This window comes from Ictalurus punctatus, chromosome 3 (assembly GCF_001660625.3).
Source record: "Ictalurus punctatus breed USDA103 chromosome 3, Coco_2.0, whole genome shotgun sequence".
Classification (NCBI taxonomy): Eukaryota; Metazoa; Chordata; class Actinopteri; order Siluriformes; family Ictaluridae; genus Ictalurus; species Ictalurus punctatus.
Genome location: NC_030418.2, coordinates 4,217,753 through 4,245,306, shown reverse-complemented (window position 1 = coordinate 4,245,306; position 27,554 = coordinate 4,217,753). Strand labels below are relative to the sequence as shown.

The window sequence follows — 27,554 nt, the reverse complement described above, 5'->3', positions numbered from 1 at the left end:
ACTGTTATTGCCTTAAGCACCAGTACACCATGACAGATTACGTGTAACCATGGTATTTGAAATTTGAAAGTAAACACGTAATTCAAAATTCTAAATTCTATGTGTCATCTGTGTGTCTGTGTGGACCATGTTATTTCTGTTGGATTCATCCTAGCGACAAGTTGTTGGTGTTTATTTGGCTGTTTAATATAATAATCTGAGCTCCATAGTGCGTGATTCTGAACTGTTCGGTTGAGGTGACGTACCGACATCTTCAGCATGGGCAGCAGCTTCAGCGTCTCTCCCAAGAGGGAGAAAAAGTTCGTTAAAGGAAGGAAGAAGTCCAAGGTGGACGACTGTCAGGTGAGACCACGGAAATGACTTTTTGGCTCTTTTTCTTGCTTTTTCTTGGACTCTCTATCAAGCCACGTCGAGTTCACAAAAGACACTATATAAATAGGACATTTTGTTGGTCAGTGTTGCAGAAGACAGCAGCTTCCATGTGTTTCAGGGTTTCTAGGCAGCCTGAGAGAGTCTTTCCCCCCCCCCCCCAATTTCATGTATAATTGCTTCTTTTATAGTGCTTTAATATAATGAGTGAGTATATAATGGGAGTGGATTCAACAAAATATGGCAAAACTCTGGCAGTATTTCAATCCACCAGACTCATCATATTAATGTCACATTAATGTTCCTTCAGATTTCAGTTCAGGATGTTTGGTAATCTCTCTGCCAGCTACTTTTCCCCCTCACACTCTATTTCTTCCCATTCTGAATGAAGAAACCATCATTACTTGTATGTAAAAGTCTCCCTGAGTGCTCTGATATCTTATTTATCTCCTGCTGTCATGGTATGGGGGCGTGTCAGTGCCCACGGAATGGGTAACTTGCACAGCTGTGAGAGCAGCATTAATGCAGAAAGATATGTACTTGTCCTCGATCGTTCCACAGCATTTTTTTAGCATCAGAACAAATCCGTGATAAACTGGCAATACCAAGTCTCTCTAACTGTGCTATAGAAACACCACAGTCATAAATGTGATGCTATTATTTGCAACCACAGAATTGCAGGAAGTGATTTTTATGGGTGAACACAGCTCAGTTGTAAGGTTTATGAGCCTGGTTATGTTGTCTTGGATGGCTGTGGTATCACGGAGATTGAAAGTTGCGATCTTTTACTACTAGTTGTGAAGAAATTATGGTTCTATATAATAGATAACATTAGTTTTAAAGTTAAGTTCACAGGCGTAATGTTTGTCCATAAAATTGCATCAGGCAATATTTCGGTTATTGGAATTTTTAGCCTCTAAAAATTAAGAGACATGTTCTCACTGACTGCCATATTCTCTCTTTTTTTCTCTCACTTCTGCATCCTGAATCAGGTGGAAAAGAACATACAGAAGGTGGCGGAGGAGGGGGAAATCGGCACGGTCGAAGAACATCGCGAGCTCGATCAGACCGGCACCAGAAAAGGAGACGTTGTCGTCAAGGTGAAAATTTTTTTTTTTTTAAATGTATTCCTTGTTTATACTTCAACATCAGTTATTCTTAAAAACTGTCCGGACAAGATTACTTTCACAGTTTAGATGACGATATTATTATATTTATTAGTTCATTCCTTGAAGACTAAAAGTTACATGATATAGTGGCAATACTTCACTTTCACCACATGTACAGTGGCGCTTGAAAGTTTGTGAACCCATTAGGATGTTCTATTTATCTGCATAACTGCGTCCTAAAATGTGACCTAAAACATCATCAATAATATTACAGTAAAAATATTACATATCTTTGAGTGGCAAAAGTGTGTGAACTTCTAGGGTTAGCAGTTTAATTTGAAGGTGAAATTGGAGTCAGATGATTTCGATCAATGGGATGACAATCAGGTGGGATGGTTTTATTTAAAGAATAAAGGGATCGATCGGTGTCTGATCTTCACAACACGTGTTTGTGGAAGTGCATCATAGCACAAACAAAGGAGATTTCAGAGGCTTTTGGAAAAAGTCTCGTTGATGCTCATCAGGCTAAACAGTGTGGACTCCACCAATCCACAGTCAGACAGCTACACAAGCAGAATGGTTCACGTACTTGCTTGCGTATCTTATGGAGGATCAAATGCGATGCTCACTAGACGGCATGTCAGAGCCTGAACGTCTCGGTCCACCCGGTTTCCAAGTCGAACCGTAATGCTTAGCTATTTCATACACAGTGATGTTAAACCCACGAATGCGCTCGTTTCTTTAAAACGTTCTTCAGTTGGTGCGATTGTTAATTATCGGGCTGTCTCATATCTAAAACTCTGACCCGATATTTAAAGGCATTTTTAAGATTCAAACCCTAACTGTAATACGAAAACCATCAGCGTTAATACTCGCCAACGATCTAGAATAATAGATAAGTGTGCGATTTGTGACCACATTAGTTTGTGTTGACATAGGGTCACATGGTGTTATACTGCTTACACTATTTACACTATTTTGGACGTGCAAAATTGGCACACCAAATGACAGCAGGATATGCATGGTGGCCATCTTGCATACGTTTAGTTAACAGCAAATACAAATGACCCTTTATATTCACCTGTAACTGAGGTAATAGCCCCTTTAATCATCTTGCAGCATCCCACTTTTCTGCTTTCTCGATGTGGGAAGTGTTTAAAATGGATCTGTGGGATAGACGATGAACTACTGGTAATGTTTAGATGTCAAATGTCTGTTCAGATAGGACTAAAACGATCCGAGTTAAATGAATGTAAACAATACGATATGTAATTTGGTCTATAATTTCCTCAGGAGAAGTAAAGTAAGCAAAAAATATGATGGAATTACCTCAGAACCCCATGTAAATTTAACCTGGTCTGAATAGAGAATTAGACATACAATAAACTTTGCTCGAAATGACCTTGGGAGTGTTATTCGCCTTAATGAGGAGGATTTGTTCTGTTAAGCTGAGCGATTCGGTGTGTAATCGGGCGATTGACAGAGTTTAGACTGAATCACATAGATGTGTATCAAGCACACGCCCTAATCGATTCCAGAGCATAAAAATCTGCTGAACAGAGCACAAAATGTCTGCAAAGCACCTGCGTGAAGATACCTTGCTTATTGCAGGAACAAGATAAGGTCACAGAAACTAGCCTCTTAACATGTATTCACTAACAAATGGCAGATATAATAGTTCTTCCATACCACAGGGCACGACAGAGCGTCTGACCACGCACCTGGTGGAGGAGCACTCAGTGGTGGACCCCACCTATATTGAGGACTTCCTGCTCACCTATCGCACCTTCCTGTCCAGCCCCATGGTGGTGGGAAGGAAACTGCTGGAGTGGTTCCCTGACTCCAACCTCAGGGAGAAGGTACTGTAAAGATCAACACATCACAGAACCTTAGTGCTCTTGTGTGATGAAACAGAAAAAAAAAACACTTTCCAAAATACTAGTGTGTGTTTACTGAGATATTGGCTGTATATTTTATAATGTACTTGCTTAGTTATATATCATATATAAAATGCATTTTCTAATCAACAGAAGAAATTTTGCACATATATACTGTCAACAAAATTATTGGCACCCTTATACATACAGTGTGTGTGTGCATATATATATATATATATATATATATATATATATATATATATATATATATATATATATATATATATATATATATATATATATATATATACAGTGACAGGAAAACATATATATATATGCTATCCTGTCATTTTTTTTAAAACCTACATTACTCTGTGTTATGCACTACCATCTTTACTGCTTTAATAGAATAAGAACACATTGAAAAAAAATTGTATTAGTAATTATAATTGTAATTATACTCTTTTTTGTACAGAATTAATATAATTTTTGTAATGAAGATAATAATAATACTAATAGTGGACTTTTTAATTAAACTTTATATTCTAACGTTTGCATAAATGCTTGTGTTCCCAGGTTGCACTGGTATTCTTGCTGTGGGTGAACAATCACTTTAATGACTTTGAAGATGACCCTGAGATGATGCACTTTCTCGAAGAGTTTGAGAACAATCTGAAGAGGGAGGTCAGTGGCTTTTTATATTATTATTATTATTTATTTATTTATTTATTTATTTATTTAATTCTGTCACTACAAATGTTTTGGGTTTTTTTTTTTTTTAACAACACTGGCCCTAACCCACTATGATCTCTCTGCTCTTGTGTGATGAAACAGAAAATGTTTGGGCACTTAAAGCTGTTGAACATAGCTTGTGCTGCCAAAGCCAAGCTGCGGGTGGTGAATCTGACTAAGCCGTCACGCAAGGCTCCTCCGCCCTTCAGCCTGCTCGGTGACTCAGAGAAAGGCTTCCGCATCTTCATTGAGAATGTGGAGCCGGGCAGCAAAGCTGCAGAAGCAGGCCTCAAACGTGGAGATCAGGTACTTCTCATAATATCTTGTATCGGCATGGTCGGGTGTAGCTATAGAGCACTGAGCTGAAGCCGGTTCAATGCAAGACAATTACAGATCTGCTGACCTTTACACATTTTGCATAGGAGTGTGCTGTGATGACGTATCACTCAGATTGAATCCCTTTTTCCCCCCAATAAAAACACCAGACGAACCAATCGGCAGTGGTGGCTTCGTGTAGGTTCAAGCCCAGAACCCCAGTCTGTCGCCGTACTGTAATGTATATGTTACAAATAAAGGCTTTCTTCTTCTTATCTTGATCTGGAATGACTGACAGTCGCACAGGTGTTTTGAACTCTCGATATTAACTTACTATGGTAGTTACTGTAAAACCTTCCAAGCTGAAAGTGTGACTCGGATGTCAAGCGAGTACACTTTGGCCTTCCTATTCCTCTCTGCCCCCGAGGAGACCTAGCAGACCTTGTGTCCACATTCACACTGTCTTGGTCAGTCCTCAGTGTCCTAGGTCTAATTTAATTTTTTAAAATCTGCTGACTTTTTTTTGACAATCCATAAATAAATAATTTTCTCTGTGTTGTGTCTTAGATCCTGGAGGTAAATGGGCAGAACTTTGAGAGTGTACCACTGTCCAAAGCAAATGAGATCCTGCACAGCAATACACATCTGTCTATTACTGTGAAAACAAGTCTCTTCGGTAAGTTACACGCCAAGAACAAAGTAATCTTTTGAGAAAGAAATGTGAAGATTGGGGGGAAAAAAAGCCAAAGGTTAAGACGTAGACCACTGTCAGACTTATTGCTGATGGGTGTCCGACTGAGGATTAATCTAAGATGCGTTACTTCTAATGCAAGATTCAGTTATTGCCACACAACAGTGTTGGTGGTAAAAGTTCATCTTTTGCTGGGACGTGACGTGGCCAAACTCAAGAGTCAAGATTGATTGATATATAATCCATAATCAGCTAACTTCCTAGTTTCATTAGGTTGTAATTGGTATAAAAACTGATCCAAGATCAGCACTTTGAGTAAGTGTAATGAACATGTATTCTCTGAGCAAACATAATTAAGACACCATCTTCTCTCAGCGTTTAAGGAACTTCTGTCTCAACTTGAGCACGACCGAGAACCTGACCACGAGGAAAAGCTGGACAGGAAGAATGGGGCTCCCCACATTCCCAAGATCAGGGACATTAAGAAAGCGAGCCGTTACTCCATCCCAGACCTGGCTGAGCAAGTGATGGGTCTCGAGAAAGCAAGCGAGAAAGCCAAGACCAACACAGTGGGCGGAAGGAACAAGCCCAAGATCTTTGACGAGACTCCCCCTACTGGTGTAGTCCAGTCCCAGGATGACAGCACTGCCAGAGTGAAGCAGTCGAAACAGGACGCTCGAGAGCTTTTGAGCGAGAGTCAGATCAGCCTGCTGCAATTATGCGCGGTGGAAGTGGCCACGCAGCTCTCCGTGCGTGCCTTCGAGCTCTTCCGTGCCATCGAGCCAACCGAGTACATCGATGACCTCTTCAGGTTGCGGTCATGCTTGCCCCGACCTTCTGGCCTCAAGCTCTTCTATGAGTCCATAAACCGAGAGACCTTCTGGGTGGCCACTGAGGTGCTGAGGGAACCCAACCAGTTGAAGCGCATGAAGATCATCAAGCATTTCATCAAGATCGCCCTGTACTGCCACGAGTGCAAGAACTTCAACTCCATGTTCGCTATCATCAGGTGAGTAAAGAAGGATGAAAGCTTGCTCAGTTCCCACATATCTCAGCGTTTAAAATTCAGAGTTACATAAATCACCGGTTGTTGTGAAATTGCTACATTTACAGAGGTCGGTGTGGGTTGGAGCGCTGAGATGACAGACTCTTACACACCAGCTTTGTCTAGTCTTCTGCCATGAAAGTGTCAGATTTCACTGTAATTCGACTATTTATGTTTTTCAGTGGTCTAAATCTGGCGCCCGTGTCCAGAATGCGAGGAACTTGGAAGAAACTTCCCAGCAAGTACGAGAAGCTCTTCAATGACCTGCAGGACCTGTTTGACCCGTCCAGAAACATGGCCAAGTACCGAAACGTTCTTAACAGCCAGAACATGCAGCTGCCAATCATCCCTCTTTTCCCAATTTTCATAAAAGACCTCACCTTCCTCCATGACGGTACGACAGGAGGGATTTTACTAGCAGATGTGCAATTCTCTTACTCAGGGACACTCTTATTATAAATGTTTTAGAACTAATTCTAAGTTTCATCCAAGTAAACTAGTATCAATCCCAATATTAAAGTAAAAATGCACTAGCAAGCTTTTTCATAATACAACTTCCTGTTTCACATTGCTTGATGGAACCAGTATGGCTTGAGCTTGAAAACCTCTCACCTCTCTTTAGGCAACGATTCTATGGTGGATGGCCTGGTGAACCTTGAGAAGCTACGTATGATCGCTAAAGAGATCAGACACGTGGGTCGGATGGCAGCCGTCAACGTGGACGTGGAGCTGACGTTCCGCACCAGGTGAGTGTTTGTTCAAACCTGTGTCACGAAGATGTGTCCGGTCCTGTCCTCACTTTAGGCTGCACTTCACCGAAGAACAAATTAGCTTGAAAAAGACAATGGTCTTTATAATGTTTCGTCTAAGGACTGATTCATTAAACCTCAGTGTACAGTTAAAAAGAAAAACCTTGCTTTTCTCTTCCCTTTCGCCTGATTGGCTGAGATGAGATAGAACGCATGGAATGTTCTACGGATGCAAAGAATGTAACTTCTTGCATGTCTGAGAGCACTGTGGACTAAATCCCCCCTACCCCCCAGCCATACTCACTCCTGTGTGTGTGTATGTGTGTAGGTGTCTGAGCCAGGGCAGTGCCAATGCAGATATCCTGGACGTGATTCAGCCGCGTAGGCATAACAAGCTGTACGAGGACACACAAATGGCACGCAAGGTCAAGCAGTACCTGTCTAACCTCACAGTGGAGACCAACGAGAAGAGTCTGCTGACGCTGTCTATACAGTGTGAACCACCTATAACTAGGAAAACCATGACATATATTTAAAACCATGACAACTTGACCACTACACTGTGTGTTAATGCACTATACAGCTGTAACCTGTACATCTGCGTTAGCTTGTTAGGTTGCTCTACCTAACCTCATGGTGTTTATTTATGAATGGCAAAGTTATACCACTGCTATTTTTTTTTCATTTATTTTTCTTTCTATTTATATATATATATATATATATATATATATATATATATATATATATATATATATATATATATATATATATATATATATATTTTTATAAAGTTACAAACAAATTTCTCTTTGTGTGATTGTAGATGAGTTTGCTCTTAGAGTGTAACAAATTTTAACTCTTATTATATTTATATATTTCTTCTTATTATTGTTGTTGTTGTTGTTGTTGTTATTCATTCGTATTATTAATAAACAGAAATACACATGCAGGTGTACTCTTTTATTTTAGTTTGCTCTTAAAGTGTAACAAATATTAGCTCTTATTATATTTATATAATTATTATTATTATTATCCAGTTTCCTCCCCAGTCCAAAGACATGCATGGTAGGCTGATTGGCATGTCCAAAGTGTCTGTAGTGTATGAATAGGTGTGCGAATATGTATGTGAGTGTGTCCTGCGATGGGCTGACACCCTGTCGAGGGTGTACCCTGCCTTGTGCCCGATGCCCCCTGGGATAGACTCCAGGTTCCCGCGACCCAGTAGGATAAGCGGTACAGAAAATGGATGGATGTATTATTATTATTATTATTATTATTATTATTATTATTATTATTATTATATGTCGCCCCCCCCCACCCCCCCCCCCCCTTAAGCATTGACGCACCACACTTCAGTTCAGTAGGTGGCGGTAATGCACCAAAAGCTGCCAACCGCCAATAAACAGTACAAGAAGAAGAAGAAGAAGGAAAAAGAAGAAACAGCAGCAGCGACCTTTCTCTGAAAACATCCTGTTCGGCGCAGCAAAATATTGTATAATGAACCTGTTCTTCATGAGAGCTAGCATTTGATCATCTGTATTGAAAATTTGTGATTCTCACACAGCTGTTGTTAAACAAAGCACTGAGTTTGGTTTCCTGTTTGGTAAGTGCGGCGATTTATTTACATCTTGAGCGCTGGATAATATAGATAGCTGTGCTAAAAGGAGCTGAAATAAATGCTAAACTAAACTTCAGTAAACAGGTTGAATTGATTTCAGACATCTTATTTGGGCTTTTCTTTTTTTTGCCAGCGAGGATCTTTTTATTTTAATACAGAAAGAAATACGTACCGTAACCTAGCTCATAGTTACGCGATGAGTCGCGTTATTTTCCCCTACCTGTATTCTGACAAGTCCCGCCTCCTGCACAATGATTGGCTGGTGTTAGTACTCACTGCTCTCTGTCAAATAAAAGCAAGAACGCTATAGGCTACTATCGGTCGCCTGAAATCGAAATGCGGGTGTGTGGAAAAAAAATCGTTTTATCTCTGCTTTTTATTTTTATTATTTATTATTATTATTATTATTATTATTATTATTATTATTATTATTATTATTTTTACAAGAAGATGCGTTTGGATTTTTGTTCTCTGAAGTTTAATTGTCCAATTAGAGGTGGATTTGTTAAAGATATGATTATCGTCGGCCATTCTGTTGGAATTTAGGATCGTAGGATTGCGTTTGTTTCGGTTTTAAAGGTTGCCAGGTCACACTTTTAAAATCGCTTTTTTTATAGTTGGACACCGAATCTGCTCATACTGTGTACAGAGCGGTCTGAGCTAGAAAGAAATTAGAGCCACCGTTCTGTACAGAGATGTGGGCAGGCCTTTTACAGTGGGGTGGCCAGGTTAATAGAGGTTGAACGACCGATTGAACGGTTTTGCCTGTGAATCGGAACTGATAACCGATTACTGAAACTGCCGGTTATCTGTGGAAAAAAAAAAAATTCACACCGATAGTTTTTCCCGGTTGTGTCGGTTGCAGGAGCGGCTTATACAGTACTAGAGCAGCCTCTAGATAACAACAAATTTTGTTGTTATTTGAAGTTTTTTTTTTTAATTATTTATTTTTTTTTTTTTTATTGTTATTCATTTTGGACGTCTTTATTTTTATTTGTTATTTTGGAATGTTACTTTGGGGTTCAGTTTGGATTTATATCTTTTATTTGATTTTAATATTTATTAATAGCTAATATATTAATATTTATATTTTTATTGCATTTAAAAAGTACAGTACATTTTCATGGTACAGTCAGGACTGTTTATTACTGTCTACTTCCTAACGGGAAAGTCTCCAGGACAGATGAGTTTACGCCTTCTGGTTTCAGGAAAAATGTGTTTTTTAGACGGAGAGAAGAACGACTGTTTGTCGCAGCTGTAACGTAGATGATAACCAAGAACAGACTTGTCCTTTGGACGTTCCAGAACATTAAATCTCACTTTAGATCGTTAAAATGCGTGACGTGTCGTTCATTAATACGTTAAACATCGCTATAGTTGACAAATTGCCGTGGTGTAAACACACTCCAGATCTTGCCGGTATATGAAAGTAATTCACTTTGAGGGCGGTGGGGGTTGGGTGGGGTCTCGTTAGCAGCGCTCCACTGCATGTTGTGCCTCATCTCAAACACGCACACACACGCCCCCAACATGCATTATTTTTTGTATAACACCACGGTCTGTAGTTTTATTCCTTACTTAACGAATGGTAGCTAATAAGGAACCGAAGAAATCCAATGTTATGCCTTCAAATAAAGAATATTGTTAACGTAAGACAGTTTGACCAGCGTTTGCTGACCTGTTTGCTGGTTGTGGTCAGTGGATCCAGGGAACAAATCACTTCTGTGTTAGCTAGCGAAACTCGCTTGTTTCTGCATGACATTATCGTCATGAAGACTTGATACAGCTTCATTCATTAATTTATTTATCTTCAGTAAGGACTTTATCCTTGTCGGTGGTTCTGGAGAACACGGATGGCAGTCCATCACACACGCTTTGACACTTATGGGCGGTTTAGCATTGCCAGTCAACTTACCGGCAAACCGGAGAACCCGGAGGAACCCGTGGGAACGAAAATGTGAAACTCTGCACAGACAGTAACCCGAGCTCAGTATAACCACCCTTATGATGATACTGATATTCCAAAGGAAGAACAATAAACAAAACTTGTATATGAATTCATGACGTGATGTCCATATATCAGCGATCATATGTTATAAACCACGTTTGTCTGCTTCCTGCTCAAGATTATATAACATAGACCAGGTGTGGATAATTTCCTCTGCTTGATTATTCTACATACCAGCCTGCTTAATGTCATATTTTCACAGATGTAAAGTGGCAGCCATGAGCGACAGTCACCCTCTGCGCCCGCTGGGCTCGGCAGCTGAGGTTGACCACATGCACCTTCTCTCCGAGCAGCTGGCAGCGTTGGTGCCCGCCGAGGAATACAGCGACGTCACGTTTCTGGTGGAGGAGAAGCGGTTTCCTGCTCACAGAGTCATCCTGGCTGCTCGCTGTCAGTACTTCAGGTGATATTTCACACTCCAGTCACTTTTTTTTTTTTTTTTTTTTTTTTTAATAGTGTTTCTTCTGTGAGAATTTGTCCCAAGGCAAATGTAATGAACGATGCCGTGCCCTACACCTTATGAATTGAAACCTACACAACATGTATTACTATATTTGTATTATTGTAACATGTTTGAGGATTGTTTATGTTGTAAACACCACCTGGTCAGCTTGCAACTCAAGCTTCTCATCATAACCTCATTTTCTTCCTCTGTTACTCCTTCGTCAGAGCTCTGCTGTACGGTGGGATGCGGGAGTCTCAGCCGCAAGCCGAGGTCCGTTTGCAGGACACTCGAGCGGAAGCGTTCTCCATGCTCCTGCGCTATCTGTACACAGGCAGAGCCAACCTGAGCGAAGCCAAAGAGGAAACGCTGCTGGACTTCCTGGGCTTGGCGCACCGCTATGGTCTCCAGCCACTAGAGGCCTCCACCTGTGACTATCTGCGCACGCTGCTCAACGCACAGAACGTAAGTTTGATCTTCGACGTGGCCAGTCTGTACCACCTGAGCAGCCTGGCCGAGGCATGCTGTTCCTACATGGACCGGCACGCTGTGGAGGTGCTCAAGTCCGACGGCTTTCTCGCACTCTCCAAGGTGAGCGAAGAGGAGACACGCTGTACATTGCATGCAGATTTTACTACTACAACTACTTCTAGTAATAATAATAATAATAATAATAATAATAATAATAATAGTAGTAGTAATAATAATAAAATTGGATTAATTATCTAAATTTCTTTCACTGCATTCATGTTGTTGTTATTATTATTAACTTTATTATGATGATTATTAAATGTATTATTATTATTAGATTTATTATATTTCTCCTTTTTCTTCTTCTTAGTATATTTATTATTAGGTTTATTACTACTATTATTATTATTATTATTATTATTATTATTATTAGATTAATTATTATGATGATGATGACTATTTGATTTAAGATTATTATATTTATTATGATTATTATACTTATTGTTATCATTGTTATTTGATTTGTTATGATTATTGTTACTATTATTATTATTATTATTATTATTATTATTACTATTAGGCATAACAAATCAGATTTGAATTATCTATGATAATACAACATTATTGTGGCACCTTTTATACATTTATTTTAGCACAGTATTAAAATATGTCAAAGCGATGTAAAATAATAATAATTATTATTAGCAGTAGTATTTTAAAATATTACATTCTATGGTATAAACAAAAATGAAGGATAAAATATGAGGCTGAAACTCTTTCACCATATGTAAAAGAAGTAAATGACAACTGAAAAAAAAAATCATAAATAAAAATATGAAAACATTTAATATATCGTACAAATGTAGGGAAAAAGCTTAAATACAATATAATAAAAGAACAGAACTGTTATTTAAATCAAACGGTTTGATTACAGTTTGTTTTAAAAATTGGTTTAACTTTTTTTGGGGTTTATGTTTTCCTCCTGTTTGTTTTTGTTTTTCTCTTTGTGTCGTTTGTCTCTCTTTTCATTTCCCTCGCTCATTTCCGTTTTTTCCAACTCAGCACTGTTTTACTTGGTTATATGGTATGTTTTCATATTTATTAACTGCACCTGAAATTTTTATAAAAGCATGTTTGCTGATTTTGTCAAAATGAAACACTGACGCTGAAAATCAGATTTTTTTTTTTTTGGTGCATTTTATCTCAGAAGCGGGTAATCTGTTGGTATTGATCATGTGACCTGCAAGTGTTATTGCGTCATATACAGTATAAGACCCAATCAGTTTCAAATATGCAAATGCAGTCCATGCAGTAGACTCTTTATGATAACTGGCGCTAAGCTAGGCAGAACTCCGGGGATTAATAGGTAGAAGTTGTAGCATACGAATGTACACACGCTACTTTTGACACTCTGACTTTGCGTGTCCGTTATCTTTGCTCTCTTTCAGTCGGCCCTGCTGACCGTAGTGCAGAGAGACTCGTTCGCAGCGAGTGAGAGAGAGATCTTCCAGGCCCTGTGTCGCTGGTGCAAACAGAACAGCGAGGACCCCGGTGCACGCGAGGTGATGTCAGCCGTGCGGCTGCCCCTGATGAGCCTGTCCGAAATGCTCAACGTGGTCCGACCCTCCGGCCTGCTGAGTGCCGACGAGCTGCTCGACGCCATCCAGACCCGCTCGGAGAGGAGGGACATGGAGCTGAACTACCGCGGCATGCTCAGTTAGTGTTTATTTACTCGAACACAACGCTCAGTTTCACTTCACTCGTACTCGTATGAACTGCCGTGTTTATCGTTTGTAACCTTTTTGTTGTCAGTTTGACGGTGTACACACAATTTCGCAGTGTATTGACTTCCTGGTGCACCATCCAGAACGAGTTTTTGGGGGAGTATCCGTCGGTTCTTAAAGCAGTAGTTCAGACAAGATTATATGGGTACCGATGTAGTCAATCAGCCGTAAGACTGTTTAGTTCCTGAGGCTTGCTTTTCATTTGTTTTGTAATGGATCAGCCCGATTAGCATCGAAATCATCACACACTTGCTGTAACATATATATATATTTTTCTTCTTCAGTCTCTCTAATACACTTTCTGAAAAGTATGAGTGCTACATCCGTCTAGAAAGTGGGGGTGGGGGGCCCTCAGAAACAACAGTTTGCAACACCCTCCTGAAGCTAGAATCACTTGCAGATATATATATATATATATATATATATATAGATATATATAGATATATATATATATTGCACACACACTACTGGTCAAAAGTTTAGACACACTCATTCTTTATTTTTATTTTTCCACATTTTTTAATACTAATAAAGTCATCAAAACTGGAATGGAACTATGGGAATTATGTTGTGTATGTATATATATATATATATATATATATATATATATATATATATATATATATATATATATATATAAAAATATAGTATTTTAGCATCTTCAAAGAAGATGCCCTTTTTGCCTAGAATTTCCAGAAATGTATTCTTGGCATTTTCTCACCCGATTTCTTGAGGAATCTCCCTGAGATGCTTTTTAAATAGTATTATTATTGATAACAGTTCCCACCTACGCTAGATACACACTGGCTGCTTTTCCGAATATTTCACTCCTTGTCCTCCGTTTTTTTGTAAATAAAATGTTCGTTTTCTAATGAAAGAAATGAATATATTGGCACAATTATAGTTTTGTGTCAAGTGTGTGTGTGTGTGTATATGTATATATGTATATATTGCATTGGGTCCCGGTTACAGAAGGCTTCAGCATGGTCAAGTTTGGAACTCGTGATATTTCTGCTTCGCGTTTGAGGTGTTTGTGATCATTATGTTTTTAGCCAGACTGTTATTTAAACTCTTGTTGGCTTGTCAGGGAAGTTTGTTATATGCCCTTTAGGAGGGCTGAAGGATAGAGAAAAAACATGACTGTAACAATTCGTCTTAGAGTGTACTCATAAAAAACAAATAGAGCTCAATTACCAAAACATACACTGCTCTCTGCCTTCATGTTTGTTCTTGACTTTCTTTACCCTCAGGCTCAAGATCGTGCCTATTTATAAATCTACACACCTCTTTAATCTTTCACGTCTTGTCTTTCAAGAGCCTGCTTCTAAGTTGTATGACGTTTTTGGACTCTATTGAGGATTATGAATGAATGGTTCATCTCTATGCTTATAGACACTTTGTTAATTAATTTTTATATACGGTTGTTTAACGCAATAAACTGTGGTACCGGTGTATTGTTTCAAGGCAAACAGTTGTTATCTTAGACGCTGTTAAAATCAGATAACACGCGAGATCTGTCCAGGCACTTTTGAGGTCGTGGATGTTTGAACATTTGAACATGGGAAGGTATACTGTATGTTTAAACTCTTGTGGTATTGATGATTAGAGGTCGACCGACTGTACCTGCCGATAACCGATTCATCAACGGAAAATGATTCAAATTGATACTGAATGAAAACATACCATTCAAAGTAAAATGTTGCAGAACTTGATTACAAAAATAAGCAATACTGACCGTACCATGAAAATGTACTGTACTTTTTAAAAAGAAATAAATATGTAAATATTAATATTATTAACTATTAATAAATATGAAAGTAAATGCAAGATCCGAACTGAACCAAAACGTAACATTTCATATAACAAATAAAAGCAGAGACATCCAAAATGAATAAAAAAAATAACACAACAAAATTGGTCAGTGATAGTTTTTATTTCGCCTCTAGAGGCCGCTCTCGTACTGCATAACGACAGCGAACCCTTCTCAGCCGCTCCCGCACCCGGGAAAAACTACCGGTGTGGAGCTTTGCTGATAAATGATAGCTCCAGTAATCGGTTATCAGTCGACCTCTATCAGTGATCATATGTTATAAAATTTGGATGCTTTAACGGTGGTGTTTGTAAGTTGATTGTTGCGTGTGTGCATGTAGTCCCAGAAGAGAACATAGCCACTATGAAGCACGGAGCCGTGGTAGTGAAGGGCGAGCTGAAGTCGGCTCTGCTGGACGGAGACACTCAGAACTACGACCTGGACCACGGCTTCACCAGACACCCGATAGAGGACGATGGACGCAGCGCAGGGATCCAGATCCGCCTGGGCCAGCCATCCATCATCAACCACATGCGCCTGTTGCTCTGGGATAAAGACAGCAGGTAAAATAAATCTGAAAATCCTTTCAACAGATGGAAGGCGCGTCAGTGCTTCAGGGTCGCCGGTTCGATAGTTCTGCCTCTTGTTCTCCGGTTTTCTCCGACCTCTTAAAAACATTCCTATAGATATATATTAGCTAAGCTGAATGTGTATGTGAATGCGTGCGTAGGCTTTGCATCCATTATTTCACAGTTTAAAAAATAAATAAATAAATAAAAATTCTCAACACCAAACCTCTTACGCAGGTATTCAGTGTTTTGATGACAATTTTGGGAAAACACTGACCTCATGCACGTAAGGAATATAACACCAAGGGTCATGTGATGTGATTCAGCACGATGTGAAGCAGACTTACTGCTACCATCAAGTCGATCGTTTTCCTATAACAGCTCTGTGTTTATTCCTTTCATACCACAGCAACTACATGTTTCAGTTTATTAATAAACGACTAATTTCTTTGAAACGTTTACAATTCTTCACACAAAGTGCAGAGAATCTTCTGTCCTGAAGACTTCCTCGTCATGGAAAACTTGCTGACCGCACTCCTTTTCATAAATGTTAAATAAATGTCTTCTTATAGATAGATTTACTATAGCAACATTTATGCATCTTTGTTTCATTACACGTTCCGTGTTGTTTTTTGTTTGTTTGTTTTTTTCCCCAATCTGCTTATTTTTGGGTTTAAATTATGTATACAAGTCCCTGTGAATGAACTTTTATTATAGAAACGATCACGTATTAGAATAAGGGCATTAATATACATTTACATATATGTACACATACATGTATTAATATGTCACACCTTCTGACCAATCAGATTCAAGAATGCTGTGGTGTAGAGTAGAGGTTGACCGATTAATCTGGTAGTTTTCCCCGGGTGCGGGAGCCGCTGAGAAGTGTCCGCTGTCGTTAAACAGTACAAGAGCGGCCTCTAGAGGCGAAATCGATTTTATCCCTGACAAATTTTGTTGTGTTATTTGAAGTTTTTTAAAAAAAAATTTTTTTAACACTTTTATTCCTTTTGGACGTCTCTGTTTTTATTTGTCATTTGGCGTGTTACTTTGTGGTTCGGTTTGGATGTATATCTTTTCTTTAATATTTATTAAAAGGTAATGTATATTAATATTTCTATATTTATTTGAATGACATTTTCATGGTAGGGCCAGTACTGTTTATTTTTGTGTTTTCATTTGGTATAGATTTTAAAAACTGTCGGTTGATTAATCGGTTATCGGCAGGTACGAATCGCCCTGCTTAGTTATCAGTGTCTGTAAAATCCACCATCGGTCAACCTCCTAATAAAGAGTATTTCAAAGAGCAGCATCCAGTATGAGCTCCTTTACTTTCTGCCTAAAAGAAAAACACTTAATGTCTGTGATATAAACTTGGAACAGAATCAAAACCAAGTGTACAAGGGACGCAAAACTCAGAAACTAGATCATTGGAGAAAGAACATGAAGAAACCATAAGAGTTTCTATATACTTTGTCTATGCATCTTTTTAATTTTTTATTTTTATTCTGAATGGCATTGGTGCTTCTAACATTTCATATTGAGTCACTGTATTTGTTCATTATTGTAGTTACTTGTTTTATTAAATTAATATTGATTTAAACACATTTAAGAAATTAAATCTAACTAAGTTCTGTTCTCCTCAGATCCTACTCTTACTACATTGAGGTGTCTATGGACGAGCTGGACTGGGTGCGAGTGGTGGATCACTCCAAGTTCCTGTGTCGCTCCTGGCAGAACCTCTATTTCCAAGCCCGTGTCTGCAGGTTAATGTTATTTCACACTAAGGAAAAACCTTGCCACCTTGTGCACTAGTAGTGTGGCTCGTAGTCCAGCCGACATTAAAAATAACAAATAGAAGATTAGAAAGTGCGAAGCCACGGAATCCACTCCGTATGTTTATTACTTTAAAATAATGAAATAATGCGATTTGGGATTCCACACTTCTTATCGTCCGTGCCGTTAGTAACGCTTTGTCCCGTGCCGTATCAAGAGGCTTTGTGGTTTGTGCAGGTTTATCCGTGTTGTTGGTACACACAACACCGTCAACAAGGTCTTCCATTTGGTGGCTCTGGAATGTATGTACACACAGCATCCTTTCATCCTGGAGAATGGCCTTCTGGGTAACATGGTTGATTATATTCATATACACTACTATACTACATGTGCTGTGTGTGTGTGTGTGTGTGTGTATATATATATATATATATATATATATATATATATATATATATATATATATATAAAATAATATATAATAATATACCCCTGTGGTTACTATTAATGACTTGGACATCTTTCTAGTCCCCAGTGAGAATGTAGCAACAGTGCAGGCGTGTGCGAGCGTGGTGGAAGGCGTGAGCCGCTGTCGAAATGCCCTGTTAAACGGAGACACAAACCACTACGACTGGGACTCGGGATACACCTGCCACCAGCTGGGCTCCGGAGCCATCGTCATCCAGCTCGCCCAGCCTTACCTGCTGGGCTCCTTGAGGTACGATCGCGCTCAGCGTGTCTTGCACCCTCCGTCCGTGTTCAGTTTGCACAACGATCTGCGCAGCCACTGTCTCTCGTCTTTCTGCAAAAAGGCAGTCCCATTCGGAGTCAGAGACTCGAGTTAAGAAGCAGGGAATGTTCCTGGTATTCAGAGTGGCCTTACACGTCTCATGAAAATCATTTGCTTGTAGTTTACGTCTACACGGTTGGTAGGTTTTGCTTGAGAAGAAGCGTCCGAGATGGAGAATTTTTTTTAACCACCGCCTTTAAACACAAGGAAGGGATAGAAAATACGGAAAGGTGGATTTCTGTTTAAAAAGTAGGGTCACATGATTGAAATAAGCCACTCTGGCTTTCTAGCATTTAAGCTTTGACTACCAGCGTACATGAGTTCCAAGGTAGAGAATAGTTTACTGTCTGTTTCTCACTATGAAATACTAATTATGTGTGTGTGTGTGTGTGTGTGTGTGTGTGTGTGTGTGTAGGTTGTTGTTGTGGGATTGTGATGAGCGAAGTTACAGTTATTATGTGGAGGTCTCCACTAATCAGCAGCACTGGGTCCGAGTGGTGGATCGCACTCGAGTGGCGTGCAGGTTCGTTTTTATCTTTACCGTTCATCTCCTCACTTTTTTTCTTTTTTTTCTTTTTTTTTTTTTTTAACTGTTGTCATCAAGTCTCACTGTAGTAGACTAGACTTGTCTTAGCTATCAGTCACATCGAAATGTGGGACTTTATATGCGTGCTTTTGTAGTTTTGCACACACAATGGCTTTCATTAGACTCACGTACAGTATCTACTCCCCTATAAAAGTGTTTTATAGATCTGTTTGGCAACCCTAGGTGGCAACATTTACAGTTTTGCGATACAGGAGACACCTGAATAGATGTCGGACCAAACACAAATAAAAACATAATTCGCGTGTACAAGACGTCAGCTAATGAAGAATTTAATTGCAGAATAAATCTTGGACACCACCAAAGATCGCATGTTAATTATAACGATTAATATGCAAGCAGTTCAAGGGGACATTTTTATTATTTTCTTTTTCTTTAAGTGACTCTCTTAGGCTCTGTTTCTCTTATCTATGTAGGTCATGGCAGACGCTGCTGTTTGAGAGACAGCCAGCTTCCTTCATTCGCATTGTGGGGACGCACAACACAGCTAATGAGGTGAGAATGAGGTCACGCCTTCTTTTTGTCTCTTGTCAGTTTCTCAGGAGCAAATAAAAAAAAGAGTTAGTGGGGGTTAGTGAAGGAACGACTATACTGTAAACAGATAAAAAAAAAAGTATGTGTTGTTATTTAATTAATCAAAATTGGTAGCATTGGGAAACTGTTGAGGTTTAATAGGAATAAAACACTTGGGGACATGCTGTTATTGGAAAATAATTACCTTGTGGGTGGTAATTTATTCTTTTTTTATTAAAGAGTGTCAATACTTTTTTCTCTATTTATATTTACGTTTCATGTTGTAGTACGTCAGCAGGCTCTCTCTTTTTTTTAAGTTATTAAAGTGAAAAAGGAAACAGGAAGTCAGGGTGGGACACATCGAGTGGCTCCTCCCTCTTTTTAAATAGCCGATAGTGTTTAGCTTACCTCACAGCCGTACTTGACAGCTAGTCACAAAGCCACGAGCTGCCACAAATGCCTCCTTGTTCAAAGCGAATTAATTCAAGCCATTTCCTTTTCTGACTTCGAGCTGGAAAACGGAATAAACCGCACGCGTTCGAACGGTCAATGACACATTTTACGACCCACGCCTTCTGATACGAGGTCTCTCGCTCAGCAACGGCAACTTTGGCATGCTGTTATTTATAATGTTGCGGGCGGGGGACTTCAGATTCTAGAGCATTTGATTGGACAGAAAATGTGTTGAGACACTCAAGTGCGGAATGATGTCATCAAAATTGTTGATGCGTATTGGTCCTAGATAGGGACTGTACATTTTAAACACGTATCTTTTAAATGCGAATTTTGTCATTGTTTTGGAGCACACTAGCTTATAACTTTTGCATAGGCTAAGATACTAAAAGGCACAAAACTTAAATTTTGAGTTCATGGTGATTTTAACACAAAAACTGTGAATCATTTTCATGAGCTGATTCAAGTAATTCAAATCTATGTAAAGAATGTAGTCCATATTTTATGTGTTTATTTACAGGTTTCCGTAGTGTAGTGGTTATCACGTTCGCCTCACACGCGAAAGGTCCCCGGTTCGAAACCGGGCGGAAACAAATTTTTTTTTTCTTCTAAATATTATTATATATATTATAAATATATAAAATATTTAAAATGCATATCATATGTAGACGTTAAGAAAAATATATTCATGGATGCACTTCATGTTTAATATATTTATCATTAATTTCTGCTCTCTTCCTGTTTCTCCCTCTCTCTAGGTGTTTCACTGTGTGCACTTTGAATGCCCGGCTCAGCTTGACACCGAGGTCAAAGAGGGCACTCCAGGCTTGGAGCCCCCAAACAAAGACCACAGTACCCAGCATGCTCAGCACTCCCAGCTCCAGGGCCTCACCGCTGAGAGATCCACCACTTCCTCCTTGCACACATAGGAATGTGAATCTTGCAGTGTTTGCTCAAACGTATGCATATGACAAAACACATCAGGCGCTTCTGTCATAGGTTTGTGTCCCAGCATTACGTGCTGCTAATAGTATATAAACAAAAATATATTTATAATAAAATTCCTTAGTTATCGTTATGGGGTTGATGATATTTATGAAGACATTGCTGTATATGGGCACTTAGTTTGTTCTATTCCAACTACTACACAATCTTTGGAGTCTTTTTACTGTGGATAACTTCCTAGAATGTTTTCATCGCTTTTAACGGTGTAATTCTTTTTTTTTTCCTGGATGGATGCATGATATTAGAAGTGAAAATATATATATAAAAAATTAGTATTTCTGTCTTTTTTTTTTTTTTCCTATGAATGGTTGACAATGAGACACATCAATCAGAAAGCCACGAGGGTTCCAAGATATGGACTGAGTTAAAAAGGAAAATGGTTAAACACCAATACTGGCGTCGAAATTCTATGCATATGCCCCAGTTTGGGTGCGTGTGTGTGTGTGTGTGTGTGTGTGTGTGTTAAAGAGAGTCGGATTTCATTCGGAGCTTGAAGGCAATAGACAACGCCCAGAAGTGTTTCACGGTCTTCCTATCGCCTATAGGCAGTGTGACGGGATGGAAAAAATGACATACTTTTTTTATCAGTTTGTAGTTTCATTCAATGTTGTTGAACTTTGAAACAGTTCCTGTTATCACTTACGTTATAGCAGCTAAAACTAGTTATTCCCTTACCACCCTGTCTTTATTTTAAAGCTCTTCTTAACTTTATGCAACAAAAAAACCCCAAACGTAGGTTGTCATATTACCAAGAAACCTTGAAGCACAATTTCCTCCGCAAGACTCCTTCTCGTGTCTAAAAACTTAAATGTAAGTGAACCGAACTGTATAGGTCCATACCTGACCGGATATCAGATGCGTAGTGAGTTGAAGTGTGTGCAGTCGTTATGTGTTTAACTGTATTGCTTTCTGTACTGTATTGTATACTGGGAATCAAGATGTGTATCGTATAGCCTGGAAGAGGGAGACTCACAGACCTAGTAATAAGCGTTTGAGGTTTTGAATTGTCGGTACGTTTAACGTCATGGAATTGTGAAACAGCTAGTTCCTGTTATCAGTTGTGTTATAGCAGCTGTCATCTAGTCTAGTCTAGGACGGTTATTTAGCGTTTTCAAAGGGACTCTACAGTGTCTTTGTAACAGTCTGAGGTTAACAAGTTGTAACTTTTTAATTTTCCAGACACGGGAAAGTCTTCAGGGTGGATGGCTTTGCGGTTTCATGATAAGAATGTAGTGACATGATGAACATAAAGAAATGTTTATAGCTGCTCTAACATTTGTGATCATTGCAGTTATCTTGCAACTTATATAGTTAGTGAAACTGCCCAATTTGGGGGGGGGGTGCTATTATATGGAAAATAATCAACTTTGGGGTGGTAATTCCCCATGCTGTTTTATTCCTTCCGTATTAAACACCCTCCTCCCCACCCCGTTTATAAATACTCGAACGACTTGAAAAGACGTTCATGTCCTACATCTATGTCGTAAACTAGTCATTTACGACAATTCTGATCAGCACATGAAGGAAGCACATGCGTAGCCTAGCTTTACGAATCGATACACTTCTTACGAACAGAATCTTTTGTCGAACGAAGCATGTTGTAACGGGTACGAAGAATTATAAAGCGCTCAAATGCTCAATTTTATGATTTTGAAACTTTACCATGGTCATGCAGTCACAATCTATAGAACGTCTTTTTTATTTTTTATTTTGTATCTTTTTAAAGCATGTTTGACGATTCAAATGATTCGAATCTTTGAAAAGAAAGGGTGCTACTGCTATTCCTGAGAGAGTGTTTTAGGCTTTTAAGTCCTATGTATTGAAACAAACAAACAAAAAAATATATAATTAATTTATTTTTGTGGTGGAAAAAGTTAGCGTAGTGTTGATATATCTCCGTATTGTGTCGGTGTCTGAAGCCTACGGCGTACAGTTTCCGTAGTGTTGTGGTTATCACGTTCGCCTAACACCCCATAGGCCAGTCGCGCGTAGGTGTAGAGCCCTGACTAGCCAATAGAAAGCGAGGAAAATCCGGGAGGCGGGTCGGACGATCCTAACGTAAAAACCTCGGTAGGAATACCACCTTGGCTAAAAATGACCTTTTAAAAAAACAACAACTTGTTTTTAATGTCGAATCCATAAAAATATGGCAAACATATTAAAACAATATGATGTACAAAAATAATATTTAATTTCCTAAGAGTTTTCTTTGTGTAAAATGTAAAAATGATCATTAATAAACCATTATTGTTGGGGACAGTGTCATTAGTAGTTACTATTTCAAATATTTAGATATTTATATTTAAAATGAAAACACCACACAACATTTCGATGTTTTGATCGTGTTTTAGTATAATTTTAGTATATTATGTTACATATTGTAACTATGTAACTTTTTTTTAAAGGGGCATTGTCAACGTTTACTATTTTGATACACTTTCAATGTGTAAAATTAACTGTTAAAGGAGAATGTGAAATTGACAATTTGTCAAAATTAAAATAACTATCTAAATAATATATGCAGAGTGTGTTATAGTAAGTTATTGAAAATGTATTGCAAATGCGGACTAAGAGTTTTAAAACTTTTACAAATACAAGCTAGATAAAACATGTTTACAAATACACGGGACAAATATATATATATATATATATATATATATATATATATATATATATATATTTTAAATACAAAGATGTCTATACACAATTCCACAATTGCTGATAGTACCCATAGATGTGAACAATTGACATAAATAAATATATAAAAAGCATTTATATAGTTAAGCATAATGTTTTGTAAAGTAAAAATAAGGTAATTGATTTTTTTAAATGATTGACAGGTTTCATGTTAGAGTAAAACATCAATAACCCAACATTTAATTATACAACTATTGAAAAGACACACATCTACTTTAATATATTCTAACCTGATCTAATCTAATGGTGTGATCTGCTCACTTGTTACCAAAAGACTTTATTTTACTGTGTGTTTGATTACTGAACAAACAACAGACACCGAACAGTAGACAAATAGAAATTTCACATACAAACGTATAGTAATAGTCCTGAATTGACCCTACATATATAGTTACAAACCATTCAAATGATATTCATAATATACCGATGTTTTTTTTTTCGAGTAAATAAGTATTTTTTGTAAGTCGATTTGGATAAAAGCGTCTCTTAAACAGTTAAGAGAAGTTGTGCTTAAGGGGTTTCCGTAGTGTAGTGGTTATCACGTTCGCCTAACACGCGAAAGGTCCTCGGTTCGAAACCGGGCGGAAACATGTTTTTCTTTTTCTTTTCTTTTTTTAAATTTACTATTAAGTTTTAATAAAATATACATGTTATATATTCATATAGATGATTTAAAATATCGTCATGTAATCACCGTTCTGGACTGTTGAATGTTATGTTGTGTTTAGAATAATTTTTTTGGTTGTAGAAGCAGGTTTAGTACAAAACAACAGTTCAAAACCACATCAGAGTTCATCAATTAGTGCTTCCAAACATTACAAAAAGTATATGGAGAGATACCGGGAGAACACTTTATCTGTCTCTGCTGAAAAAAGTCTGAATAAACATAAAATATGAGGCAGTACCCGGTTCTAGCAAAACCTGTTTTCTTTTTTCTCATTAAAAATCCACTAGATGGCGCACAAAACTGCAGCTGGGATTTTCTCCACGCTTTCCAATTCAATCCCAAATCCATGAGTGTCTCACAATGTCAGATTTCAGAGGTTCATAACTTTGATCAAACTACCCTGGAGCTTTTATTTGTTTTTATACCACAGCACTGTTGAATTCTCAGCCTTAATTTTCTATACCAGCAGCTCCGATGGTAGTGCCGGCTGTAATTCAAATCTATCAATCTGCTTGTTCTAATCGTTTCTATAGCAACTGCTAATTTACAGATACATACATGTATTGTGGACAAATTCTAAAGCTAACAATAAAATGTGTTGTTATTTAACAAAGAAAAGCGTGTAATGTTTTTCTGCGCGAGATGTCTATTTAACATTTATGGAAGGAGTCTCCAGTGCCAGTAAGTTTTCCACCAGGGTAAAGTCTTCGGGATAGAGGATTTCGCATCTTCCTGTTTTCTCAGCTTTTTTTTCTTTTCTTTTTTTTTCTTCTTCCTCAACTAACTTCAAGAAAGAATAAAAGAGACGGTGTGTAGCGACTGTAACATAAGCGATAACCTGGAACTAACTTGTCTCACAGATGTTCCACAACATACAACATTAAATGTAACTATGATGGGATCCAAAAAAAAAAAAAGATGCCGTGTTGTTCATTAATAAATGCTGTTTTTGTGAGGAAAAATACAGACTTCGGTTGGTAAAAGTAATTCTGTTACACATCGTTGATGAATGTCCTCTTAACAATAGACCCCTTCAGGTATTATGCTGCATTGGAGTAGAGCTGGTAACTTGTAATTCCTTGGAATTGGTAGTTCCTAGTCAGGAACTCAAAATGGTCTTCTCAACTCCCAAGTTCAGCAAGTGACATTAAATCATCCCAGGCTCCGATTTCTCACTCCCGAGGTAAGTCGAATGCAGAATAGTTCCTTATTTATTGACAAAGTAATGGAGTAGTGTCGATAAACACAACTGTATTTCAATTCAAATTCTTCACACATTATGTTCATCATCCATCAAGTTGTATCCAACAACATGTAGCTCTTGTTGGTAGTATATGGCACAGCTGAACTGAAGGTAACGGCTGCTAGCATAACGCCTTAGCTCTCTCTCCCACTGACCTGAGGGGGGAATGAAATGATAAAGGTGTTTATTAGGTTACATGAAATGAATGAGAGTCTCCACTTAGCTTGAATAGTAAACGCAGAGCATTTAGATGGGTTAAAGCACACTACAGCACGGGCACACACATTTGTTATGTAAAGTTGAGGTGGACTGTTTAATGAATGTATTTTGCTAGTGCTCTGGAGCCTTCTCTTATGGAGGCAGCTCAGTAGCACTGACCCAGATCTTTGACTCTTTGTTTTTGTTTTTTGTTACGTGATTATTGTGGTGAAAAGAAAAATGAGAATAAATTGTTTAACATGCTAATTTGCTTGCTATTTATAACTAGCAGGGAAAAAATGACTTCAATCATAAAGTTAGCTTTAGTGTACTTAGCCTACTCTTGTTATGTAGCTTGTAGTTAGCTTCATTTCTCTGAAGGGGACCTCTAAAGTACAGGAAGCGCTAAAGAAGCTAAATTTCTGTAGCTTAAGTTGTCACTTAGCTACCTATAGTTTTAAAGTAATTTTTTTTTACTGATCTAAATTCTTAACAACAGATGTGACAGCTAGTTTGCGTTAGCATTCGGCTAGTTTGTATGGTCAGTTATTTTCACGCTAGCTAACATTTCAGAGACTGAATGAACCTGCTGGTAGTTAGCATTAGCTAATGTTTTCCTACATTCCTTGGTGAAATGGGACCTTCCTTTTTCTGTTGTGAATCCTTCTTCTTTTACGTTCATACCTGAAGTCAGTTGAAGAGTTTATCATGTTCTACTTTACCTTGAATGAAGTCGAGTTGACGCTTCAACATGTGAAGAGGATTTATTTAGATGAGTAATTGCACTTTATTGGAGTTTTTTTCTTTCCTTTTTTAAAAAGTTATAAGCACATCATCTGCAACACTTCTTCATTTTCATTCCCGTGACCTCTGTCAGGTTTAGCTGGGATTGTTGGTTACCTCCAGTAAGATGATTTGAAGAATAATCATCTTGAGTACAGGGTGGAATTTAATTTTCAGACTAAGTGGAGCACGTGAAACATTTCTCAAGATTCACGTGTTAACGAAACCTTCCTCACCGGACATATATTGTATTGTTTACAGGAATGTGCAGGTTCTATAAAATATCTCCAAAATACTTCACAATCCATCATCATTAGCTAGCAAGCTTTTTAGCCTACACTAGCCCTTAATCCAAGACTAGCTTCTGAGATACACCCAACCCTATAATTTCCCCGGGTCCATGTCACACGGCTTCACACAGGCTTGATTTTATCCTCAGTAGAATTTGCGAAGTGAAGCGGAAACAAAGACGCTTAGTTCTAATTGAGCTGAGTGCACCAGCCTTCTGTAGTTTGTGGTACTTTAGCGACGCTTTGATCAGCGGATTGAGGGATCACAAGCTCACACGCTACATGACAAAGTTTCAGTCGCATTGAAACAGCTTGTGTTGTTAAATGTGATAAGTAAATTCAACACTCATGCCAGAGTTGTTGTTTTTTTTTTAAAAAGGAAAATAAAACCGCATTTATACATTAAAAAAAAAATAAAACTGGACATCTATTGATTATTCTTTTCTGCTGCCATTTGATCATTTCTTTCAATTTTCCTTTCCCCTACCCAGAATTGTCAAAAAAAAAAAAATCAGATTTAATAAATAAAGGCAAACCATGTCAATAGAATTAGGATGACTATCCTTTTAAGTCTGTGAAAATTGTCAAAATCAAGTAAACCTTCTGATGACTCTCCCATGCGTTTTGTTACAATTTTGTAGGCATTTTTTTTTTCTTTTCGGAGAAACTGCAAGTTGCAAGTAAAACCTGGTAAAAAGAATAAATCGTACGGACACTAGAATTTCATTCATGTTTAGAATTTTTTGTTTAAATTTTCATACCAAATAATTTGCTTGCAGAACTGGCGATCTTATCGTCCATATGGACGGCCTTGAGTGCAAAACAAGCAGTTTGTGAGGGCGACTTGTGGTGAAAAGAAAAGTGGCGCACTGAAAATTAATCACTCTATATGTATGAGTATTCCCAGTGGCCACTTTATCAGGTACATTCATTAACCAGTTTA

General features: G+C 38.2%; 2 protein-coding genes and 2 non-coding genes across 5 annotated transcripts; all 4 read left to right on the top strand.

The window, feature by feature from the left end:
• Nucleotides 1-92: 92 nt before the first annotated feature.
• LOC108263426 (rap guanine nucleotide exchange factor 2-like) lies at nucleotides 93-7,678 on the top strand. Its single transcript, XM_017464189.3, has 10 exons — nucleotides 93-342; nucleotides 1,362-1,469; nucleotides 3,173-3,337; nucleotides 3,932-4,039; nucleotides 4,190-4,393; nucleotides 4,970-5,078; nucleotides 5,469-6,102; nucleotides 6,321-6,532; nucleotides 6,761-6,884; nucleotides 7,216-7,678. The coding sequence occupies exons 1-10, from the start codon at nucleotides 259-261 to the stop codon at nucleotides 7,421-7,423; spliced, it is 1,956 nt and encodes a 651-aa protein (XP_017319678.1). The 5' UTR covers nucleotides 93-258; the 3' UTR covers nucleotides 7,424-7,678.
• Nucleotides 7,679-8,285: 607 nt separating this feature from the next.
• On the top strand, nucleotides 8,286-21,005 carry btbd9 (BTB (POZ) domain containing 9). 2 transcript variants are annotated; one of them, XM_017464191.3, is made up of 11 exons: nucleotides 8,286-8,490; nucleotides 10,716-10,916; nucleotides 11,183-11,420; nucleotides 12,875-13,142; nucleotides 15,361-15,583; nucleotides 17,239-17,358; nucleotides 17,606-17,715; nucleotides 17,897-18,086; nucleotides 18,574-18,681; nucleotides 19,179-19,257; nucleotides 20,487-21,005. In XM_017464191.3, the coding sequence occupies exons 2-11, from the start codon at nucleotides 10,732-10,734 to the stop codon at nucleotides 20,655-20,657; spliced, it is 1,692 nt and encodes a 563-aa protein (XP_017319680.1). In that variant the 5' UTR covers nucleotides 8,286-8,490; nucleotides 10,716-10,731; the 3' UTR covers nucleotides 20,658-21,005. The 2 variants fall into 2 exon arrangements, with proteins under 2 accessions (XP_017319680.1, XP_017319679.1); XM_017464190.3 differs by having other exon boundaries at nucleotides 11,183-11,546.
• Nucleotides 20,249-20,321, top strand: trnav-cac (transfer RNA valine (anticodon CAC)). The gene has a single exon. It is a non-coding gene; the product is annotated as a tRNA-Val (tRNA).
• Nucleotides 21,006-23,947: 2,942 nt separating the features above from the next.
• Nucleotides 23,948-24,020, top strand: trnav-aac (transfer RNA valine (anticodon AAC)). Its single transcript has one exon. It is a non-coding gene; the product is annotated as a tRNA-Val (tRNA).
• Nucleotides 24,021-27,554: the final 3,534 nt, after the last annotated feature.